The sequence below is a fragment of the Strongylocentrotus purpuratus genome, unplaced genomic scaffold (assembly GCF_000002235.5).
Source record: "Strongylocentrotus purpuratus isolate Spur 01 unplaced genomic scaffold, Spur_5.0 spur5_scaffold_13, whole genome shotgun sequence".
In the NCBI taxonomy this organism is placed as follows: domain Eukaryota; kingdom Metazoa; phylum Echinodermata; class Echinoidea; order Camarodonta; family Strongylocentrotidae; genus Strongylocentrotus; species Strongylocentrotus purpuratus.
In genome coordinates this window covers 7993296-8018627 of record NW_022145598.1, presented here as the reverse complement: position 1 = coordinate 8018627, position 25332 = coordinate 7993296, and the positions used below count along the sequence as shown (strand labels likewise).

At 36.5% G+C, this 25332-nt stretch overlaps 1 protein-coding gene across 1 annotated transcript in view; it reads right to left on the bottom strand.

Moving 5' to 3' along the window:
* Positions 1-11232, bottom strand: part of LOC587463 (lethal(3)malignant brain tumor-like protein 4) — a 30264-nt gene extending 19032 nt beyond the window's left edge. The window contains 7 exon segments of the mRNA XM_030982813.1: positions 886-964; positions 2096-2213; positions 3503-3635; positions 4869-5214; positions 5414-5775; positions 6597-6790; positions 11105-11232. Coding sequence (XP_030838673.1) covers positions 886-964; positions 2096-2213; positions 3503-3635; positions 4869-5214; positions 5414-5775; positions 6597-6732 — 1174 coding nt within the window. The 5' untranslated portion in view covers positions 6733-6790; positions 11105-11232.
* Positions 11233-25332: the final 14100 nt, after the last annotated feature.

Genomic DNA, 25332 nt, shown 5'->3' with positions numbered 1-25332 from the left:
CAAATAAGCATACACAGTTGTGAATACAGTGTAAGTACAGGGAAGATGGTGCCTATAGTAGCAGGGATTGGGGATTAAGGGTGATTAGTGAACACACGATAACAATTACATCCTGTGATGACAATGACTATGAGGAGGCACGATAGCTCAGTTGGTAGAGCTGTACGTGGTCTCGTAATCCGGTGACCCGGGTTCGAAACCACGTCGATGCGCTAGTGCCCTTTGGTAAGACATTAATCCTCATTACCAGATCCCTCGGAGAGGACCTAAAGCTGTCGGCCGTCTGGTTACTTACTTTAATTACAATCATTTATGCTTTCTTAGCAGTCAGGTAAAATAACCACCAATAACCAAGAACCAATAACTATGATACTCCCCAGAATGTATTCAAGACAAAACTATCATTTAAAACTAGAGAAAGAAAATAATTGTTAATCTAAATTTTTAACATTTATCAATCTATCTATCTGTCCTCCTATTTCTCTAGCCTATTCTCATATAGTATTGCAGAAAGGCATCTTCAATAGGTTCGCTATTTTCTGTCTATCATAAGATGCTCTTATCCAAATAATACCCAGATCCTTTCTCACAGGGCAGACCAAGGCTTTGTTAGAAAGTTTGGGAAGTGGGGGGGGGGGGGCGCACAGTTTTGAAAACAGAGTTGAACAATTGAAAGGGGTCATAAGAATTACAAAACAACTAGAAGGGGCACAATTTTTTTTTCTTCAAAAGGAGGGGTACAAGCTATTTTGCCCCTCCCTATTAAACTCCCCTGATGCTCTCTACTATCTCTACTCCACCCTGTTTGCCTCTTCACCAACATTTAAAATTGAAGAGTACCTGAAAATTGAAGAATTTTTTTTGTTATAACTTGAAGTAATTTACCTTTTCCATTTGCTTTGTCTGGAGATCTTATGTTGATAGTCATCTTGAGATCACCATGTAATCTTGCAGAGGGAGAAATCTACAGAGTAAAATAAATCTGGATTAAATTAACATTGTCCTTGTTTAAAAAGTATATTCAGCTATTGTTGACCATCACAAATAACTCAATGTTAGTGCCTGCCCATACAAATCTGAAGGCACTCTTCGGCTGCTCCCTGGGAAAACGGAAGTCCATGAAGCCATTTACTAAAGTCAGACACACATTTCTCTCTCTCTCTCTGTCCGTCCGTCCGTCTGTCTGTGTGTGTCTCTCTCTCTTTCTCTTTCCCTCTCTCTCTGTCCGTCTGTCTGTCCGTCTGTCTCTGTGTGTGTCTCTCTCCCTTTCTCTTTCTTTCTCTCCCTCCAAAGATTTATTAAAACAACCTATCTACCAGATAACAAAAGCGATCTTCTTCTGCTCTCAATCATTCTCAGATCTTGGTCGTACTAAACTCTAAACAGAGTTGCCTACATGCTCTATCTACTTATGAAGGATCCAGATAATGTAATGCAGAAGCTGATAGAGGGTGCTATACAAGCATCATGCTCAGAGCCATTGTTAAGGAGAGTTTGGCCTACCCAGTAGTAAAATATGGCGAATACTGCTTTGTTGTAAAAGCATGAATCAAGAATATACGCCATGTTGTGACCAACGGAAACCAAGTTGGTCAAACTCTGTGTGGCTCCGATCATGCATGTCTCTTGCGGTTGGGAGCGTGTTTTGAATAGGTCATAGGAGAGCACTGTAATGCGCATGAACCTTCCATGCAATCATAATTATAAACCTTTAGGTCAATCAGGAACCCCAAGACTTTTACAAGCCGATCGCCTGTCTGATTATCAAGATGTTTATGATTGGAAATCGATATTTCAAAACCGTTTTCAAAACTATTTTTATAATACTAATCTACTGGGGAAAATGAGTACCGGTGTGGTAAAACTGATCACTCAAAAGATTTTTACTATTTTGGGGCACTTCATGATCATTTTGAAGCACAATTTGTTTAGGGCTTCATTATTACCATATCACAGACACTGATAACACGTAGGGCCATGCATCTCAGATTTGTAAAACTGGAAACATTGTTAAAGAATGCCTTTAAATGGAACTCACATATAAACCTGATGAACCTTACATGTATGTCACCTAGAGTAGCATTCAAGTTCTTACCTTTCCTGATGGGGGTAGTGCCATCTTTTTCTTTGGTCCTTTCTTCTTGGCTGCTCCTCCTCCGTTGACGGTCGTACTCATCGCTTCCTTGATAGAGTTCTTCTTCAGAGCCCCTTGCCTGATGAAATTCAACAAATTCAAATTTTGTATAAATGTAACGCTTCCTGGGAGAAATTTCAATTATTCAAACATATTTGTGGCTTACACCCAGTAAATAAGATTGATCTGCATTTATCATGCATGCATAGTTTGAACAGCTCTTCTTTCAAACCTTTTTGATAATTATCCTAACAGTATCTGATCTACATGTATATTACCGTTAGTTTTAGTTACACATTCATTTATAAATTATGTTAACCTTATCTTTATATTTTATTTTATGTATGCACCAGCCAATGTGGAGAGCCTCTAGACAGAATTGTTTAATTCTTTTAGGTGATCCTCAGGCATTGGCTGGTGCTAAATATCATTATATGTATGTTATATCATTTGTCAACCTTGTGATGTTTTGTATGTTATCATCTTGCCTGGAAATAAAATAAATAAAAATTAAATAAATGCAAGTCCGAAAAAATCTTGGAACCTGCCATCTACTGCTTGGCGGGCAGCTACTCTACCACCAGGCCATCACTGGTCCATGAATCAGAAGAGCTAGGGCATTTGTTTCTAGTTCATCATGAATGTGCCATGAATGTTTAAATCAAATTCAAATTTACAGTGAAAATTAACCAGTAAAATATGAAGGAGTGTCATATCAAAATCATATTAAATTGAACATGGTGATGCTATCCTTTCTATCTTTTCTTCACTGCTCTACCCATCTCCTCTGCCTACCTTTGGTTCTCTTCTACTCTCTCGCTCAGCCGGCATCCTCGTCCTACAAAACTTATTTCATGTATACCCAAATAAAGCTGTTAATAATAATAATAATAATAATAACTATTTCTTATATGGCGCTTTTTCAGGAGGGCCCTATCAAAGCGCCTTATACAGATATAATACTATTACCCCGGTCGTCGGATTCAAGGCTTACCCGCACACAATGTATGCACATTTTCCACTCCCTGGGAAGCATTCCAGCCAGGCGTCATTTTTACAAGCGCACACTTGCTAATCTAAGCACATTAGCTTTCGCATCCTACCGGGTACCCATTTAACACCTGGGTGGAGAGTGGCAAATGTAGATCAATGTCTTGCCAAAGGACATTAGTGCCGTGGTGGGACTTGAACCGCGGACCTTGTGATCCACCGTCCGGTGACATATCCACTCGTCCACGACACCTCTACTGAATTTTACTATAAGTGTATTTGTTTATGCAATATGAATAATTTTTTGTAGATATAAAAGTTGAATAACCATATCATAGTTATCTCAAAAGTACCGGTAGGTGGTTTATACACACTTACTTGCTGGCATAGGCACCCACGCATGATTGTGAACAGAAGCGTCCGGATTTGCAGAACTCAGCCGACAAGCCCCTCTTTCCACACTGCTCACACATACATGACTCCTCCTTGAGAATACTGTTCTTCCTTGGTCCTAAAAAATAATAACAATAATAATAATATTCCGCTTTTATATAGCGCTTAATACATCTACAATGTCTCTAAGCGATTTACAGATATACTATTGGTGGTTTGATGGGGAGAATATGTGATGTTTTTCCAGATTATTTTGTATATAAATCCCTGATGAGGGGGGGGGGGGGGGGAGGAGCTAAACCACAATAAAGGCCCTGTTTAACAATGTTTCCAGTTTTAAAAATCTGAGAAGCATGGCCCTACATGTCATCAGTGTATGTGATATAGTGTAATATTGAAACCCTACAAAAATTGAGGTTCAAAATGTAAAATTCATAAGTATAAAATAATCTTTGATTGACCAGTTTTACCGTACTCATTTCCCCCAATAGACTGTAGCATTATAAAAATCGTTGGGAAAACGGTTTTTGAAATTTCTAATTCCAATCATAAATATCTTAATAATCAAACAGCCGATCGACTTGTAAAAGTCATGAGATTCCTGACTGACCTAAAGGTTTATAATTATGATTGCAGCATGAGCTCAATCCAAAATTTTCTTTTAGAATCTGAGGCAAAGATAACCAACCCTTTAAGACTATGACACACTATATACAGAATTTTAGATCAGAATATTTAAGTCACGAGTGTCCTGGGGGAAAAAGCTGTGTTCAAGGTCCAATTCCTATTATAACTATTATGTACTTAGCATCACTTGAGCAGGGGTGGGGAAAACAAACTCAACCACTTTAAATCTTGGGTTCTCTCTGTCATGAAGAACTGGGCAGTGCTTCACAAAGACTAAGATCGACTTTAAGTTGGACTTAAATATGGCAGGCCGTTCATGCCACTGTTTTCTCTCACCATTTACTGGCATTGGTCTCTCAAGGGAAGTAGAAATCATGGTCACAAATCTACAGAATTTACATTTTTTGATAATTCATTATTGAAGGAAAAAATATTATCTAAAGATCATAATGGTGAGAGCAAACAGTGGCATGAAAGGCCTGCCATAGTTGAGTCCAACTTAAAGTCGATCTTAGTTTTTGTGAATCACCCCCCTGATCAGATTGGGATATGCAGGTTAACCACTAAACCCAAGGTTTCCCTACTCTTATTCCGATAGTGAAGTGGGTTCTTTACACGCATACACGTAGGTGGTGACTTTCCTGTACACGGGACCGCCATTCAACATCCTATCCAAGGGACAATGTTTTCTACTCTAACCCAGCCTGGGTCTATTTTGACTTACTTCCTCTTCCAGCATATCCAGGGCTGTTTCCAGAACCAGTGGGTCCAGGACTAGGACTAGGGGTTGCAGCTCTACTGACTGGCTGGCTGCCGGTCTCACTGACATTTGGTTCCACTCCATCTAGGGCTTGGTCCTGAGTAGGTTGGTCCTCTGTTTGTTGGTCCGTGGTCTTGGACTGCTGTTCAGAGGGCTGCTGATCCATGGGTTCCTGGTCTACTGATGAGTCAGGAAGTGTATTGGGGTCTACCTCCCGCTGGCCTGCATCACCTGCTGGACCAGGAATTCCGAGGTCAAAGTCCAGGTCATCCATGATCAGGTCTAGAGCTCCAAACTCATTCTTGCGGAACTACATGGGATTTTATAAAGGGTACAAGTACATAGCAAATAAGTTTGAGCAGCAAATTTAGTATTACGTTTTTCTTCTTGTATGTTCAAATCAAATCAGATTACAATAGTGACATATATAGCATAATTAATTGTTTAATTACCTTCGGATTTTGATGAAAATGACATGAAAACAATAAAAGACAATCAAAATATCTCACTTTCAAAGAGCTTCCAGGTAGGGTCGCAATCCCATCCTTCCATTCCAGCAAGTCCTCTGTCCCTCCTCCCACGCCGACCCCTCCATCTCCTCCAGCTCCAGAGTCCACCTCCATCTCCTCCTCCTCCTCCTCCTCTTCCTCCTTGGCTTCTTCTTTAGGTACAGCGCCCTCTGTGGTCATTCCTTGCACAGTGTCCGATACCTGGGCATCTGAAGATGGAGCAGAGCTTTTGGGGACAGTATTCTGACTACTGGCTGGACTAGTACTAGCAGGACCAACATCTTGTTCTGGTCCTTTAATGGGTGTTGGGTCTGCAGGAACTAGATCTTCTTGCTTTGGAACCATCCCACTTTGGAGATGATCTTGTTTTCATGAAGAAAAGAAAAAAAGAGGAAATCCATTTAGAACATTGACACTGCTTTTCAACATTTTTTAACAATGGTGATCTTACTTGCATATATATATATGCCTGATTTAGGCACAAATTGCTAGACCGATACTGGCTTCCTATTTTTAGACTTGTGGAAAGCTCTGGCAAGAAAATCTTTGAATCAAATAAAAAGCTTGCTGTGTAATTCACACAAACAAAAGCCTACATGTTATACACATTTAAAGAGAAGGTTGAGTTCTGGGAAGAGGTGACAAAAAGTTTGTGAGCGTTATCATTCTTATTATGCAAGTGTGGAAGAACATCAGATAAGACATGTTCCCTGAAAAGCATGGCTCTTCAAATGCCTTCATATTCTAAATATGTCATGAACATCGTAAAACTTGGGGGGGGGGTAGGTTTTTTACGCCACGTGTTCGTGTAGTCCCATATTCATCTTTCTGTGTACAGTGTTTGTAACTTTACCAAGACTTGGCCAATTTCTTATCATTTTGATGATTCCAGAACCTTGCAATACACACAATTTCTTATATGCTAGATGATCAACCTTTCTGGTCGATTCCACACCGTTTCTTTCACAATGCAATCGCATGACCAGAACTCAACTTCATCTTTAAAATAGCAGTTATTACTGAAAAATGTAGAGAACATCCGCAGTTTTGTGATATACATGAACATGGTGTTTTTTAAGACATTTGCTTGGTCAACAAATTTAATAAAACCAAAACAATATTGTGTCTTGCAGAAATAGGCTGGTGCATGGTCAATCTAGTCATATACATTTAGTAACCTTACCTTCTGAATTGCCCTGCTCTATAGTCCCAATTGGAGTTGCGTCCTTTTGGTCCTCACTTTCTCCATCGTCTGTAACATTTTTAGCTTTTTTGGTGGGGGGTTCCCCCATGACTTCAGTCGCTGCCTCCGTTGTCATGATGAACAATCACCTGGATCATGCAATGATCAATTTCTAAACCAACTGGAAAGTTCACCTGTTAAAAGGAAGTAAATAAAATAAATCAATTTGTAACGTTTGTATTATAATTTGTTTTCACTAGATCAAATGAAAGAGTACATGTATGATGAAGAGCCTCTACAATGTACAGTGTAACCCTATTTCTTTCTCACAACATACCCTATTAACCCTAATGAGGCCAGAGTATTTGAGATCTTTCTAGTACGGGGGGGGGGGGGGGGGGGGGGGGGGGGGGGGGGGGGGGGGGGGGGGGGGGGGGGGGGGGGGGGTTATGCCCTCCCCCCCTAAGATCTCGGCCGTGAAACAGCGGATTGTAACAAAAATGTGCACGCATGTCAAATAAAGTGTATAGAATACTATGGGTAATTCAATTTTTTGAAAAATTCTCTCATTTGCATATTTATGATAAATTACGCAAACAAGGTCATAAATTCACATTTTTATCCATAAATCATATTCTTCATATTTCAACATTAGTTTTCACTACATATATTTGTTAAACCATTTGGAATAAAAATGCACCAAAAAATTTTGGAAGAGCAATCCTTATGTTATCTCATATTTTGATAATTTATAATGTATTTCATTGTTTTTTTAACTTATGTATTTTATTGTTTTTTATATTTTATTTCATTTTCAACTACAATTAAACTATTTTGACCCCCAAAACAAACACTTAACTTTAAACAAGACCAAATAACCAACGTTTTATCTCTTTTTAGGAAAAATTACATTTTCATATGTTTTGTACTCAAATCACGAAAATAGCGATTTTGGGGCTAACATGCAAAGACAAAAGGTCACGTCACTTTGTAACTGTATGTCCGATTTTCAAAAAAATTGTTTTAGATGATGCGCAAGACTCGAGAGAAAAAAGTCAGCGAGCGACAGGGCGTCATCCGTATGCGTTCCTGAACAATCAGAAAAATTGCGAGGGGCCATTATGCCCCCCCCCCCCCCCGGCCTCATTAGGGTCAAGATGATCCAAAATCAAAAGGGGGGGGGGGGGACGCACATCAATTACTTGGAAAATAAAAATGCAGAGCTACCAATTAAGTGCTATGCGTGACATCACGCATTTCGAGGGTCTGAAAAGGATCTCACGCATAACGCGCGATTTCGAAAAAATGCTATACGCTATACGTGTGTTATATACCCTTGCCCGTGCGTAGAGTCTTGAAAATGTCACGCATAGCTGATCTTTGAACTTGGCGTCTCTGGAAATGTGCCACCTCTCCCTAAAATGAAAGTATCGATCTCTAAATGTCTATTCTCCTTCCCAGGCCCCCCCCCCCCCCCCCCCGGCCCTTTTTTGTTTCTCTCTCTCTCTCTCTCTCTGGCTTATTAAATTGTCACATAATTTTCAGATACATGTTTTCTTTGTTCTGCATGCATGGGTACAACATGAATTCACATGTATAGGCTACAGTTAATTTGTATTGATGAAATAAATATTCAACCAATCGTCATAATAAAAGTATAATAGACTTAATGAAGTTAATATAATTAATCAAACTAAAAGTCATATTGAATTCAATCAACAATGCCTATGCAAATTATATCCTAAATTACTGCACACAAAAACAGAAATGATTGATTTTCCACTTATGCATGTACATTAGAATATTCATATCACAACCCATGAAACAGACATGTACATGCATGTGCATTAAAAACATAACTGAAAAGGCAGCTAGCACTCAGTGTGGATCTACATGTACTGTACAGGCAAAATATATACCATCAGCTTTTAGTTACATGTTAGAAAGGCATTAACTTAATTGATAGCTGTATAGTAGGTGCTAACACCCTTCTGGCTCTTGTACAGACGATATTTGATCTGTATCCCACAATCACACAGTATGTACATGTAGTCGACAATACATCCAACTTTAGAATACATGGGAAGTGAAACTACATTAACTTGTACATATAAACCCAATAGCCTAGCTGACCCCTAACCCTAATATAGTGAACATGCCTAAATACATGCAAATTAGGAGCAGGATAGCTGAAAAGTTTGTTGAAGGCGTATAACTAGGAAATCTACAAGGACTTGATTTGTTTGTTTAAATATTTTGCAGTTTTATATATCTTATCTGGTATATATAGCTGCAAGCAGATCGACACTGTATATATGTAAAGGGGAATTATAAGTCTACCCTGATATTAATATTAAGTTGGTGTTATTAGAACTAGAAGCAGAAAAATTAGAGGAATTAACAGCTAATAGTCCATGTTGTAATTCCAGTACTTAAATTAAAAATATGAAAGATATGTATTTTTAAGTTAATTATTGTCATATGCATGCAGTGCATGAAACATCAACACTGTGACGTAAGTATCATGCAAGCTTCATATCCAATTTGCATTGTACAGAAAATTCTATTAGCTTTCAGTTTTATTGGTGATGGAATAGATTTGTTTCTGGGTTGTTTATGAAAACATATTGCAATACTTATAATTTAGGGTGAATGTATGATTGAACATTTCCTTCAGTTTTTCAATTAGTAGGCTACAGGGCAAATGGGAGGGGAGCTCGCAAGATACGTTACAGAGTTGCCAATTTGTGTTTGATTGGTATTGCACACCTTCAAAAAGTTGTAAATCTCTGAGGCATGCAGTATACGTGTGCAGATATTCTTCATACTATAGTATAACTTCAAAAACTTTTTTTCTTTCTTCTAAATCATATTCTTGATAAGGAAGTTCTTTATGGTTTTGCCACTAATAATAACGCAAAAAGAAATTAAGATCGTAAAGGCTGGATAAAGAATTAAATCAGATTTAATTCAATTAATCTAGGGTCTATCAATCATTTGAAGTAATATCAGCAACAAAAACTCACATTTAATAATATGTCTCCCAACATGTTAAGATTAAATAACAATTATGCCCATGCAGCCTTCCTAAATGTCTGAATGAAATAAAGGAAATGAAATGAATAACAAACAAATTCCATGTCAAAATGACCTATGCTATGACCCACGTGTTTCTGCAGACAATTTCCTTATATTTCATGCATCCATGCATTTACAGTAGGCTACACAATTAACTGTACGATTCGCTGCGCTGCCGAGTCGAGAACAAAACAAATGGAGCCTTCGCGCACTTTTTGTGTGTATTATCACTATGAACATGACAGACAATGAAAGCGGACAAAATATACAGTTCCTCAGGAAAACAAAGGAACATCCCTTCACTGCTATTATGTAAAAATGTGTAGAACAGGTGAATATGCATGTGACACCTGTTCTACACATTTTTACATAATAGCAGTGAAGGGATGTCCCTTTGTCTACCTGAGGAACTGTATATTTTGTCCGCTTTCATTGTCTGTCATGTTCATAGTGTATAGAGCTCTCGTGTGAGCGAGTGTGTGTGGAAAGACGAAGTGACTAAAAACACGTCGCTAAAAATGATAGAAAGCAGCAAATTTCACAGAACTAAGAACAGATATGGATTTTTTGAATAGATGAAAGTGATGAAAATATTTCCTTCCTAGATTTGGTGGTAACAGTATGGTATGAAACTCAGTATTTCGGAAGCAAAATCGACAAAATCCTCACTTTTTGGGCCTGATCGAGTTTTGCTTTGAAGAAAAATGGCGACGGAACATCGCAGCATACTACGCAGTGGCGATCAAAGTGGTATTCAAACTTGGAAGAAAAAGTAGAAATGCAGACATTGCAACTGCGTTTCATACAAAACTGATAGCAATTAACCGTAAAGTGAAATTTCAGAAACACAAATCATATAATCATAGCATGAAGGAAGACATTTAGGACACATAAAATACAATTTTCTGGCGCATACGTCAAGCGGTCGGATATATAATTTTCAAGACGATCCCTTAATAAAACCATACTAGAGGTCTACTCTGTGAAGCTCGTAATTGTATTTATGAAACGATAACCTTGAATATCATTTTTATTTCAGGACTACGAGTATCAAAAAAAAAATTAAACATTACCGTCGCTGGTACAAACAAAACATAAAGATTTGTTCTTAATCTCCGTGGGAGTCTTTGGTAATTTCATATTGATTTTAGCGCTTAAAACCTCGGTGAAAAAGTGATGAAAACTCTGCATGAATTCATAACTTGTCAAGTGCTACAAGAATGGAAAAGGATTGATCCGAATGATAGAAAACGACAACAAAATCTTTTTGTTAGTAGGCGTTTAAAACGAAAACGGCTCCTTCCAACAGTATTTCAGAATTAGAAAAGTAAAGAACAAACATTTTCATACACGATGTTCGTAAACATAATGGCAGAACTCAATTTTTTCGTTTAAAAAAATGAAATTCTTTGAAAGTTTTCGTCACTCACCTTATCTGGCATTGACTACGCTCGTGCATACAGCATGCGCTTGCACACAAGTAGAATCATAACATCGCATAGCATGCACACAAACGAGGAGTTCGCGCTAGCGGTAGGCCATGTATTTTGCATAAAGAATCACCTCGGTTCGCTCGCAAGTCTCATGAGCTGTTCGTTTATTTGCGCTACCCTCCCGCTGGAATACGCGAACAACCCCCCCCCCCCCCCCCCCCACTCTCTCTCTCTCTCCTCTCTCTCTCTCTCTCTTTCTCTCTCGCTATCTCTCTTTCTATCTCTCTCATTCAGCTTTACAATGATTGAGCTTCCATTGTTAATACATTCTCTTTAAACCCCACGGGATTTCCCCGTTCTCATATTTCAAATTCGTAAGATACTTGTATTTATAAAACTTATTAAAAAATCCATGTCAATCTATTATTTGTCTGTATATATTTCTTCAAAGTATCAAAGTTCTGCATGTAATACGTATGTATGGATTTTCGTTCGATGAGGATTTTTCTAAGGGGGAGTGGTCGTAATAAACATGACAAAAAAGAAGAGAGCATTTGTACCAAAAGTGAAAACAACTAATGTAATCTGATTCTGCTTTCCGTAACATTTTCTCTTGACTTTATTTATTGTTAAACAGTGATGGCACAATGCCGAAGGGGGGGGGGGGGCGGGGGGGGGTGGGAGCAAATTGGAGAGAAGGGGCCGGGGGTATAGGGATAGACAGAGAGAGGTTATTACTCAAACAAAATTAATATCAATGCATCGGAAAACAAAACAAAACAAAACAAAACACGATAATGGGGCTCGCTGTGGACCCTATAGCCTTGTCAAAGCCTATCCGTCTGTCATTTACATGAACAATCCCATTTACATGAACAATCCCATCTCCAAGTACTAAATCATTGGCCTAAAGTAAATTGAATTATATAATCGCAATTTCGGGCACCACTGCAATCGAAACTTTTCTGATGGGTACTTAACCACCCTCCCCCCCCCCCCCCACAAATAACGCACACCCTCCGCCCTTTCGGCGGAGCATTGAAGTAACCTACGAGGACTTGATGGAGTCCTGTGAGCCAATACTTGCCAGGACAAAATTAGAATAGATATAAATACTGATAATAGTAGAAATAAATAATTATAACAATAATAATAATTTTGAAAATAAGTAAGCCTTGAGAGGGCCGGCGAAACTTTAATGTTGCTTTAAAAATAATATTTCCCCTAGCTTTACACGATTCCGTCTCTGCTATGTCAGTTTATAGGAATTAAACAACTCAAATCATATTGCAATAATGGAAACCCAGTTCGATAGTCGTAACCGTGAGGTCAAGTATAAGGAGGGGATAACCTTTTGTTCGCGTAATATGGGCTATGTTGTTGTCACTGTTGTTATTCTAATTCATTTGATGGGACATCGAGAATGTCCCCCCCCCCCCCCCCCCCTTCCCACCCGCTCCTACGCCACGAAACATAATAAATAATTACATAAAAAAATGAAAAATCAAGACTAGCGTGCGCCAAAGACATGAAAATTAGCAATTAGATCAGAAGAACGGTGATGGGGGGGGGGGGGGGTGGGGGGGGGAGGGGGGGGGGGGGGACTTCAAAATATCCCAACGCGCTCTGAATCCATGCCCATATAAGGTGATCCTCAGACCCGCATTTCGTGAAATCTGAGAACAATGGACGTAACAACGAATTTGTGCAACGGTTTTAACATTCTGAAAGACATTCTGAATACTACATGAACACGAGGGGAAGAGAGCGAATTTATCCAGCTTTGTGCCTTTGTATATCATTTAATTTCAACCATGTCCGTCTCTGCTCAAAATAACTTTATCCGCTTCCGCATAATATCACACATGGGCGAGCCTGGATGCAGTCATCCCTAACTGACAATGTACCAGGAGTACCAAAATACTGAAAAAGAAACAAAACCAAAATAACAACAAAAGTCTTACATAATATTAAGACTTCTTGCACCCCGACTTTGCCTCCGCAGCGCGTGATGCATTTCAATACTACCCGCCACCAACTTACTATCTACTCCTGGGTTCAGCGTGGTAATGGTAGAATAATGTCTTTCACCAAATAATGTTTACGTGAAGGGAGAGTGATTTGAACCCTCGCTATACCTCGTGACTTCATGCACTTTAGCTATCCACAACACCTGAACCCAGGCGCGTACGCAGGGGGGGGGGGGGGGGGGGGGGGGGGGGGGGGGGGGGGGGGGGTTTGGGGGGTTAAACCCCCCCCCCCCCTTTGGAAATTTTTTGTGTGTAAACCTTCCTAAAAAAAACCCTAAAACCCCCCCCCCTTTTTTGGTTTTTTTTTTTTTTTTAATTATTAAAAAAAAAAAAAAAAAAAAAATTATTCCCATGGCCGACCTAAAAAAGGTGACCTTACCCCCCCCCCCAACGGAGCAAAATGTCAAATTTCCAAATTTCGAGACCAAAAAAACAAAAAAAAGTGTCCTCTTACCCCCCCCCCCCCCCCCCCCCCCCCCCCCCCCCCCTCTACAAGCCGATCGCCTGTCTGATTATCAAAAACCGTTTTCCTATTATAACACTATAGTCTACTGGGGAAAATGAGTATGGTAAAACAGGTCACTCAAAGATTTTTACTTTTTTGAGGCACTTCATGATCATTTGAAGCGCATTTTTTGAGGGCTTCAATATTACACCATAATCACAGACACTGATAACACGTAGGGCCATGCATCTCAGATTTAACATTTTTAAACGATCGCTTCTCCACTCTATTCCAACGACTGCAAATATACAATGTATTCGCTTATACAAGACGGACAAGAAACGATCAGTCATGGGCTATAAACAGAGAACATTTTGCCCATTAGTTTGAAAATTCTCTAAATCCTCTTAACACGCCTCTGGAGACAAACACAATATTATTATCACCACCGTAATTACTCACACTGAATTATTATTGCTTAAAACAAGTCAGATTAACGATTTTGTTCAAAATTATGGTACCATATAATTTGAATGTTAGTTTTGCCGTTTCCAACTCATCGTTTAATTCGTTATTTTTAGTTTTCTAGATTCTGTGAAATACATTTCTCGGTTTAAGGTAGTTATCGGTTTATGGGCCAAGATCATCATACGTCCGTCTGCTATTCCAGTGGTTTCTTTTTCCTTCTTCTTCTTCACCATCTTCATCATCCTCATCATCATCATCATCATCATCATCATCACTCCCTTCTTTCTCTAACAACACACACCCAGACCAACACACGCATGTTTTATGCCAAAACACACAATTTCCAAACAATATTGCCTGGCAGAGAGAACATTATACTTACCTCATTGCGTTCATCTAACTAATACAGTGCATCCAATTTCGTTGTCAACATTATCAGTGTTCGAAAGCTACTATGTCGTACACTGTGGTGTATAAACACAGTTAATCTCTGTGCAGCCACAGTGGTTATTATGTGGTACACAGGGTATTAAATTTTTTTTCCTACAGTCAACATCAAGGCTCACAATCAACTAGTAAATAAAACCTAAAACACAAATGAATTTTTAAAAAATTATAAAAACGTTCGAAAAAATATTCTGTGGTAACACTGTGGTTCATCATATTACACAGTGACTCACTAATGAACCCCAGTCATGCCACAGGGTCACTCTATGGCAAACGATGTGAATACTCTTTTCAAACAGTTATCATTCTTACTCACAATCAATGCCTATCAATAAATGAAAAGTAGAATTGGAAACAATAGTATTCCAAATGATCTATTCTGTGGTAATGCTGTAGTAATATGCAGTAATTCTCTATGCAATCACAGTGGACCATTCTGTGACATATGGAGTAAATTTTATTCTCGCACAGTCAAACGTGTAAACAACAACCAACATTAGAAAGTTAAGCAAATCTAATACAAAAACGAATAAACCAAAATAACAAATGTTAGAAACATTTTCTGTGGTAATACTGTGGTACATGTCCACAGTCCTTCCATATGCTACATGGTGTAAACAGTATTTCTCTAGTTAACATTCCACCTCCCAATCAAGTCAATGTCACTCTGTTGAAATAATTATGATAGATATATGAACAATGAAATGAATTTGTTCAAAATGTTCTCAAACTTTGGGGCATATCACAGTGATTTATTTGCATGACCTTAGTTTAATACACTCTGCCACATACTGTGAACAGTATTTTCACACAGTCCACATGACGAATTTCCAAATCTATGCTGTGGTAATACTGTGGGTGTGCACAGTGACTGTTTATGTGGCCACAGTACTGTGGCAAATGTTGTGAAGTTTAAGTTCACACTGTCAACATGGTGAAATGTAGAATGTAAACCACACACTGTGAGTCTCAACGTGGCTAACATAGTGTGTTACGCTGTGAGCAGTTCTATTACACAGTCAACACTTTGAAAGTGTTCCAAATTTACATGTTTAACTGTAGAATGCTTCGATTTTCTATGTCCTGTTGGTCACGCTGTGTCGCAAAGTGTGAACTGTATTTTTACAAAGCCCAAGTACAGTATGATTCAAATTTACTGTTCTATCTCTGTATTGTGTATACATTGATTCCTTTTCCCAGCGTGCCACAGTGTAATATAGTGTAAACAGTATTTCTACACAGCCACAATATGATAGTGTGTTCCAACTTTCTACATTGTGGTAAGAACTGTAGTGCATCCATTCTGATTTTCACTGTCCAAGGTGTGTTTCTATCTACACAGTTGAGACCATGGTTAGTGAGCTGCAAATTACTGTGGTCACTGTGAATTGCATACACACTGGATTCTCTATATGGCCTCAAAGTATTTCTCCATAACCAACAGTATCGAATAACCAAACTCTCATCTTTGGTCACAATTTGGTGAAAACGAGTTCTCTCTGGCATGATTATACACAGAACCACACAACACACACACTCACAAACACTTTATGCTCTCATCATACTGCCCATGTGATTTGTAATCAGTTTTCTTTTCTTTTTCTTCAAAGTAAACAATCTTCCAAACTGTTGACATCAATTAATAATAAATACATGTATATTTGATATAGATATGTTGTGATACAATCGGATATACTTTCCCTTTAAATCCATGCCATTATCAAGAATGTATCAAAACAAGAAGAAGGAAAAATCCACATGAGAATAATTATATAAACCAAATGATCATTGTGACCTTTAACTAAATGAAAGTAAAAGGAACATTAAAATAGATCTGTTATACAAGTGTCAAGTTAATAAGGAAATAGAGTAGAATCTGTTCCATCTTTGAACATAACAACTACACATACTAAACAGCCATTCAGTTGGTTAAACTGAAAACAAAGGTTATGGAGAAATATTGGTTCACTCATTTGTCGTTAATACTCCAATAAAGGAAAATACATGTAGCTATTCTGATACTAATGTGATGAATATTTCAGTGGAAATATGACAGAAATACATCTTTTTCAGCAAACCATTATCTTCTTCTGTTCATGGAGTTGACAGTATTAATGTTGTATACAAAGCTACCAATATAACTACACAGAAAATATGTCTTTTTGACTATTTCAACTCTGAAATATATTTGTTATCAATCTTTTGTTCCCAAATTCTTTCTTTTTTTCTTTCTTCTATTTTTCTTTTTTCCACTAGGAAATCGAGGGGAAATAGTATAGTTTTCTATTAAATAGAAGGAAAATAGTCTAGTTTTCTAAAAAAAATACCTTAAAGGTGGAGAGAATATAGCCCCAAAGCCATTTTCCGCATGTGATAAATAATCATGGATACCATGTGTACTCTGTAAATGCAGAGTGGAAATCTACTCTCTTTAAGTAGTCATATTAGTATCCATCACTTATAATGGTGTTGAATTCATTCAATATTATATTGAAACCACTACAATGAAGTGGTTAAATTACTCTTTCAAGAGTAAACTCTACTATTCTTTAACATGGATTTCCACATTAGTAGAACATTGGCATTTATAGTATCCATCACTTTTAATAGTGTTGAATTCATTCAATATTATATTGAAACCACTCCAATGAAGTGGTTAAATTACTCTTTCAAGTGAAAACTCTACTCTATGGATTTCCAAATTACTAGAACATTGGCATTTGATATTAAAAAGCACAAGTACACGCACACACACACACATACACATGCAAAAGGCAACTTATGATGCCGCACTTGTATTAGTATTTTTAGTATTAAATGTTGAGCATTGATGATGCACCCCTTTAAATACATGCCAATAAGCCCAGGGAGCGTGGTGGATTGATAATGCCTGCTGAGTTAGATGGTTGCTTGTGAATCGGAGCATTATGTGCAATCATTTTGAATAACATGGGTTGTTAGTGTATATAGCTAAACATTATTGTAAACTGATGACATTCATATGATTGTAGTATAATTATCTGAATCACTATTTATAGAAATACATTCAATATTTAACAAGACAGCAGAGTCAAATACAATCTTTAGAATTGGCAAGATGACAGAAAGGATGACTTTAGGAGAGAAAAAAATGAAAGTAATTGTTTTTATCATGTAAGTATATGACTGATAGAACATAAGAAAGTCTGTTATAGCAACACTTTAACATCAACTTAATACAACCAACAACAAAAACATTTATATCAAATGAAAATATTAACCTCAACAATTAACTAAATGTTTATCAGTGGAATGATTTGGGCCTTATAAGTAGCTCTGCATCAATTGAAGAGAAACATTTTTTACTCATGGTTGGTAGTTTCTAATCTCACAATTATACTGCATCAGGATTAAAATCTTGTCTCAGAGAAGTATAGAGCATATAATGCAAACAGTCAAACACTTAATAAAGTCTTATTCTGAAAACAGGTTACACTTGTATCAATAGCACAAGGCTTACAATGACTTTTTAAAAGTGAAATCACTGACAAAAATGATGATACAAATTTCAATAAATGAGAGATGCTCTCACTTACACTGCAATTTCTAAGAAAGAGTGCAATTTATTTGAATTCTTGGAAAAAAACATCTGAAAACGTACAATTCTGCATAATTTGTTCATCATGTTTATCATTTTGTTTATTCATTAATATTGATTTCATTTTATTTCATAAGAATTATATTTTTTGCATGAGAAATGAGAGTTAGCAATGAAACTAGGGTCACATAATAAAAACCATTTGAATAAATAATAATAATAATAATAGTGGGTTCTTGTATAGCGCTCATGTCAGTCAGATTTGCCTCTCCTGGCGCAAAGCAAAAACAATTAAAAATGTGAAAACATATTTATAAACTTTATTTTTAATATCGACATGATGTCTCACAATATCTACTATTCACATACGACAATTAGAGAGCATGCATTGTAACAGCTACTTTCAAAACCTATCCTGTTGAGCCATCTTATTAAAGAATCAAAACAAAATTTGTAAACATATGAAATCAACTACATAAATAGATCATTAATGTTTTTTGTTCCAATAATACCACTTCATTTGCTTCCCTTATCAATCTGGTGATAAATTAATTTTATACCATCAAATAATTTTCTTTCTAAAGTGTTCACCTTTTCCCCGTGCCTTCATCTTCACATGTCTCACTATTTTGAAACTTATTCTCACAAATACAACATAAACATATTTTCCCTTCTTCATATCATTTGTTTTACTCTTTCTTGTCTCTCTCTTACCTACTTGATATCCCTTGGTATTTTTAACAAAGTGGAATTCTGTGCCCTCCCATTCTTTGTGCTCATTCTTCAGGACCTAATTTCTGTGTCATCTTCTATGGTCTGAATAATTTTCATATTTCTTCCTGCATTCCACTTTAATCATACAGTGTCATAATGGCATAATTCTATAATTCTAAACCTCTGGGCTGTATGCACAAAAAGGAGTAATTGCTTGCAAGCAATTACATCAAGTACAAGCACTAGGCCGTTTTCGTAATGTAACAACATCTAAGGCATACGTCATTGTGAAGTGCTTCTAAACAAACTATGTCATTCATCTGTTACACATAATTGTATTTCTATAGTCAGAATGCGAACTGCATGCATTATTTATTGCCAGGTACAACAGACATTTTGCTTTGCCCTACCTATCAACATGTAATATATGCATTTTGCTTTCTGACTTTTGAAATACAAGTATTCATTATAGGTGAATGACATTTTTTATTGAGGCACTTCACAAAGATATATGCATTCAATTTGGTTTTATTACAAAAAAGGTATATTGCTTGTCAAGCAAAAGATCAAGCTAAAACAATTGCTTAAATCTGTATGCATAACCTTTTGGTTGTGACGGAAGCTTTTGTTTTTCTTCACCAAGCTATTGCTTTTGGTTTTGCTTTCTGACTAGTGAAATACAAATATTCATTACAGGTGAATGACATTTTTTATTGAGGCACTTCACAAAGATATATGCATTGAATTTGGTTTCATTACGAAAAAGGTATATTGCTTGTCAAGCCAAAGATCAAGCTAAAATAATTGCGTAAATATGTATGCTTAAAGATAAAGACCAGTTATGGTCATGCGATTGCATTGTGAAAGAAACGTTGTGGAATCGATCAGCACAGGTTGATCATCTAGCATATAAGTATTGGTGTGTACTGCAAGGTTCTGAAATCATCAAAATAATATGAAATTTTGCCCAGTCTTGGTAAAGTTACAAGCACTGTACACAGAAATATGTATATCGGACTATGCACACATGTGTGACACCATTATATCTATCAGGTCCAAATAGATATAATAATTTACCAAATATATCAATTAGTAGGCGGTTTCTCTGCAAAATTTGTATGATCACGTATTAGTGAAAACATATTCTTTCACATGATTGGTAATAAGAGCTTCTATTTCATTTTTTGAGAGGGGGGCGTTTCCAAAACTGGTCTTTACCTTTAACCTTTTGGTTGTGCTCAAAGCTTTTGCATTCTATTCCTATTCCTTCAGCAAGCAATTGCTAACGTTTTCAACAAGAGCAACGTTACCAGCATCAGTGGGAACACAATTCATGGGAGATCGAAGGCGAGTTCTGTATAGTGTATTCAAACGTCATGTATGTGTGGGTGGGTAAGCCTTTCCAATGGTGTCACACATCCTCCCTGTTTCTCATCATGTCCAGGTATGAATCTGTGTGCTAACCATCCAATGTTCTCCTTGTTGAAACGGAATAGCTTCTGATAGGTCTCAATTTATTCTACTCCCGTACAACTTTGATTTTCCTCTTAAGAGCATGATGTGAAATCTTGATAGTAAACTACTCTAGAAGAAAGCAGAACAATCGGAGAAGTAGACTGAAGTAGTTCAAATCAGACCCCCCCCAAAATGAAAAATTTATCAATTGTTGACACTTGTCATCACTATGGGTATGGGCTCTTCAAATTGACTGAATCAGTGATGTTTCAACACACAACATGACTAGAATTTCAATTTCTCAAAAATGTATGACTCGATAGAGTCTATTCTGTTTGGAGAGCCTTTAATATTATGCTAACCATAACATAATTTGAGTATTGTACCAAGAGAGCAGGTACCTAGTAGAAAAGCCGAAATTAATGATATTTTATCCGGAATACATCACAACCCACTGACCAAACTGCCAATTTGAGATTCGCATAGACTAAGTGATCTCATATTCCAATCATTCATAAATTTCTTATTATTGATCTTATATATTTCAGACTTTCACAACTCTGCGTATCTTCTTTTTCTGCTTTGATACAAATGAACTTATTAAAAGGGTTGAATTTTCCTTTAAACATGAACATCCTGATTTAGCAACAGCTCAAGCTGGTATTACAGAGCTTTCAAAAATGTTAGCAAGTAAAAGCAAAAGGTTTGTTCTATTCCTGGTTCTGTCCCTCCTCTTTTCTATTTTTCTCATTCGCAATCTCATTTCTCTCTTCGTATCCATGATTCATGTTGAATATTTTGGCTTGCGTCAGTACTCCTTTCAGCCATCTATCTATCACATCATAATCATTTTAGAAGCAGTTGTGATAAAACCTTTTGGGTATTTCAAACTTTCAGTAGTTGTGTTTAATTTTGATATACATGTATGTCCATTTTATACACATGTTTATGCTATTCTAATGAGGTATCTTATATGGAATGATGTCTTAGTTATCTTACGTGGTATAGTATGCTTTTTCTAATCAATAAGAGCTGTTTTAAGGATGGAAATGCAAAAAAACAAAAAACAAATGACTTCTACTCTCTCTATTCTGTCCCTCCTTCTCCCCATCGTCACAGCATTATTACAATGCATATCTAGCGCAATCATCAGCCAAGCATGCAGTCTGCTATTGCTATGGAACCTACAAGGAATAAGCACTGTCCACATACAGTATAGCGCATGCACACAATGCTCGATCCTACAGACAATTATATTGGATTCATAATTTACAAATCCCTTAGAGAACATGAAGGAGCCAACATCAATGGGGGATAATCCTTCTCGGAAATTCTCCTTTAATTATTCAATCCAATTAATTGTTCTGTCTCCACAATCAAGGTTTATAACCTGATCTACTGTTACTACCAGAAACCTTTTGAAAAAGCCAAGTATTAAGAATGGATTTTAGAACAATGTAAATTACTTCTGTATTGACTCATGAAGATCGTTATTGATTACTATTAGCTATTTGCATAATTTCTGAAGTTAATAATTAGGGACATCGTGAGGACCGAGGATGACAATTGGAAATGAAACCCATCTGCTGTTGAAACATACATTTTCAATCTTTCAGGAAAAAGGACATCACATATATTATAGAGCGGTGGTTTTTCAAGGGCGCACTCAGTAAAATTGTTACCATATGGTTTGTTGGACATGTCATTATGTCAATTGTTTTGAAAGGGCGACACTTCATAAATCATTTTTCAGTTATCATAGGCATAGCATATCGTCCTTGTTTTCACAAAGTGACGGTAGTGAGGAAAGTCGTAATGCAAAGTGAATGCAATTTTTTTTCACTACCGACACTTCGTGAAAACAGCGACGATATGGCCCATCATATGGAGGGGTATTTGTCTTACTTATGGTTAACGTGCAAGGGAGCAGAGCAAAAAAGTGAGGAGGGGGTGGGAGGAAATAGTATAAAAGTTGTATATTGTACTTTTTCTTCGTATTATTGTTTCTCTTTATTTCTCCTTTCCATTTTTATTTTAAATAATGATGATGACTCACGGCATTTATACAGTGCCATATTTCTGTTTAATAGAAATCAAAGGTGCATGCTCCTACTATAGGGGAGTGCTTAATGCAGTGGGGGCTGCAAAAAGTTTTTAGTTCTGACAATATTTATCAATTTTAAGAATTACAATTGTGACTGTAGAGCTGTTGATGATAAGCGCATGCTTATATCTGTTTGTACAGGCATAGCATCTAAAAAAAATCCATGTATACAGTCCATTAAGGCTGCAAAAAAACTTTAAAGCCTTTTAAACTCAGCAGTGCATCACAATTTATGACACAAATCATGATAATTGTATTTTTTTGTTTGCTTTGTTTTTATTTCTGCGTTTTCAAAATAGTAGGCCTACATAATCATATACATAAATTAATAATTATTTCTTCAGTATACATTATAAAGTTTTCAGTAGATTAAATAAGATGCATACAAACACAAATATTTTTCAGTGAAAAAAGATAAATTACAAAAAAAACGCAGGAGACCGACATCATGAGCGGTAAGGATGAAATTGATGGCAGCCTCAGGAATATTAGCACCAAAACTCTTAAATTATATAATTGTACACATGAAATTGATCAGGGGCTTACCCAAAGTGAAATACTACAGGTAGATGATCAAAGTCAAGAGATTCACCATCACTAACATCATACCTAATTAACAAAGGTAGTCAAAGGTTTTCTTTCACTCCAATTTTCCTTTTAATCATTTTTAGCAGTATACAATTCATTATCTCACCAAACAAAGTATTCTTTTCAATGCATCAAATTGGCACTTCAATTACAATCAACATTTCAATGCCTTTAAAAGCTTGGCAAATAGACCGTAATTACCATACATCAAATCTTCTCCATTAACCCTTGTAAAAATACATTTGGATGTTTGGAACAGAATGGTCATATCATTTAGTCCACTCATGGAGGATATCTATAGCCTGTTAGGCAAACCTGTTCATCAAATGCACCTTGAATCATGTAATCAAGCTACCAATCATGAATTCATAATTTACAAGAAAATATTCACTAGGGTGCTATCTCTTTGTCATCTTACCATAAAATGCACCCTGTGCTGAATTTTTCTCTATCATGCTAACACAAAGGACGCTATCATTCTTGGCATAACACATATATAATAGAACCAATGACAGAGCAAAAATGATGAAAGAACAGAGTCTAATGGACAGCAACAAAAGGAAAGCGAGTAATTGGAGAAAGGAAGAGGCTCTGTAAAAATAATCCCATTATTTGCACAAGGATCCAGGGCATTTTTTTTTCAAAGGCAAAACCATGTAATGATTATGTATACTAATTGGTTATGACAAACAAAATCACATCTAATTCATTAAGGATTGAATGATTTTATGAATTTATAATATGTCATGCGCTAGACTCAAATGGCAAATTAGCTAAACTGTATGAACATAATTTATATATGAAGAAAATAAATAAATCATCTCAAAGTAATAATACACTGGACGGAGAGAAAGAAAGAAGTGAGGATGAGAGAGGGGGAGGAAGAAAGAGAGAGAGAGAGAGAGAGTAGAGGGGAGAACAAAAATGAAAAGCTCAGATGAGTAGGTAAAAAGAGGAAGATAATGAAACAGAGGGTGGGGAAGAGAACATAAGATAGGAGGGAGAAAGAGAGAGAGAGAAAGAGTGTGTATGTGTGTGTGTGTGCATGTGTTTTTGAAAAGATAAAAACCAAAAGAAAAAGACAGATTGCAAGACGACAAAAAAGACATAAAAACTGGAAAAGGGAGAAACAGAGGAAAAGGAATTAATGAAATGAAAATCAAGTGGGAAAAAAAGTATAGCGTAATTAAAAAATAATTATATAAATTTACAGTATTTTACTAACCTTTCTTTCACGATGTGCGGAAGACATGGGAAGACTTGTCTTGTGGAATGCAACATGTAAAATGGAAAATTGAATCAAAAATTCACATTAACAAGATATTAATTTTGTTTTGCCTTGCATTTCCATAAGTACTGAAAACATCACATTGAGTAATAAAAATTTGAGGTTTATAAACAAGAAAATGTATATCTAATGCTTAATATCTAATAAATTTACTTTTAATGAAATTGATTTTTTTTTTTATTGCCTGCTGAATATGAATCAATATAAAGATGGGTGCAAGAAGAGGGAGGGGGGATTAAATACCCAATTTACTTTGCCTAAAAAAGATTGAACATTTGTAAACAATAGTTCATAAGAGGTTTGTGCTCAAACACAACTTCTCACCTTTTTTTTTGCACCGACCTTAAATTCCATTTTAATCTATATATATATATACATAATTATGTATCTCTCTTTGTATTCTTGATGTCTTTTGCCTTTGCATATATTCGAATGATTTGAAATTAATAAACTAAATTGAAAACTTGAATTTTCACAATGAATTTTAAAAAAGATGACAGAATCATATTTTGTATGGAAAGGTTACAGCTTATTTCATCTCCAGTGGTAACCATTGTTTCTTTTATTTCTTTCTTTAATATTTACTTAGGTTACAGAGAGCTTACCAGTGGAAAATAATTACTATTAAAGGCCCACTGCACTACTTGTAGCTACTTGCGCCCTCTATATAACAAACAATGCCTAATCGGTGACCATTGGTCCCCCATGATCCTCTTTTTCTTATGTTAACTGAGAGCTGAGTTGATGAGATAACCACCTGTCCAGTGACCTTGTAGGGCGGTCTAATCCCTCCTGTAAACTACGGCAGATAAGCTTTAAAACAAAACTCGGTCATAAGCAAATAAGACTACTGTGAGAACTATTTCAAGTGTATTTAATTTTATCATTTTAGTCGATTTCTTATACAAGACTTATATCATTTTCATTAGCAATTATACAAAAAAAGAGAGAATACAGTTTCCAAATAACATCAATGAAATCAAAAGAGATGGAATCATATTAATATAGCTCTATTTGACAACACACAGTCAGTCGTTACCAATGACAACAATGTCGCAAGAACTGAATAGTAAGTTGTCCTTGGCAACGAGAGTAGAATAGCAACACAG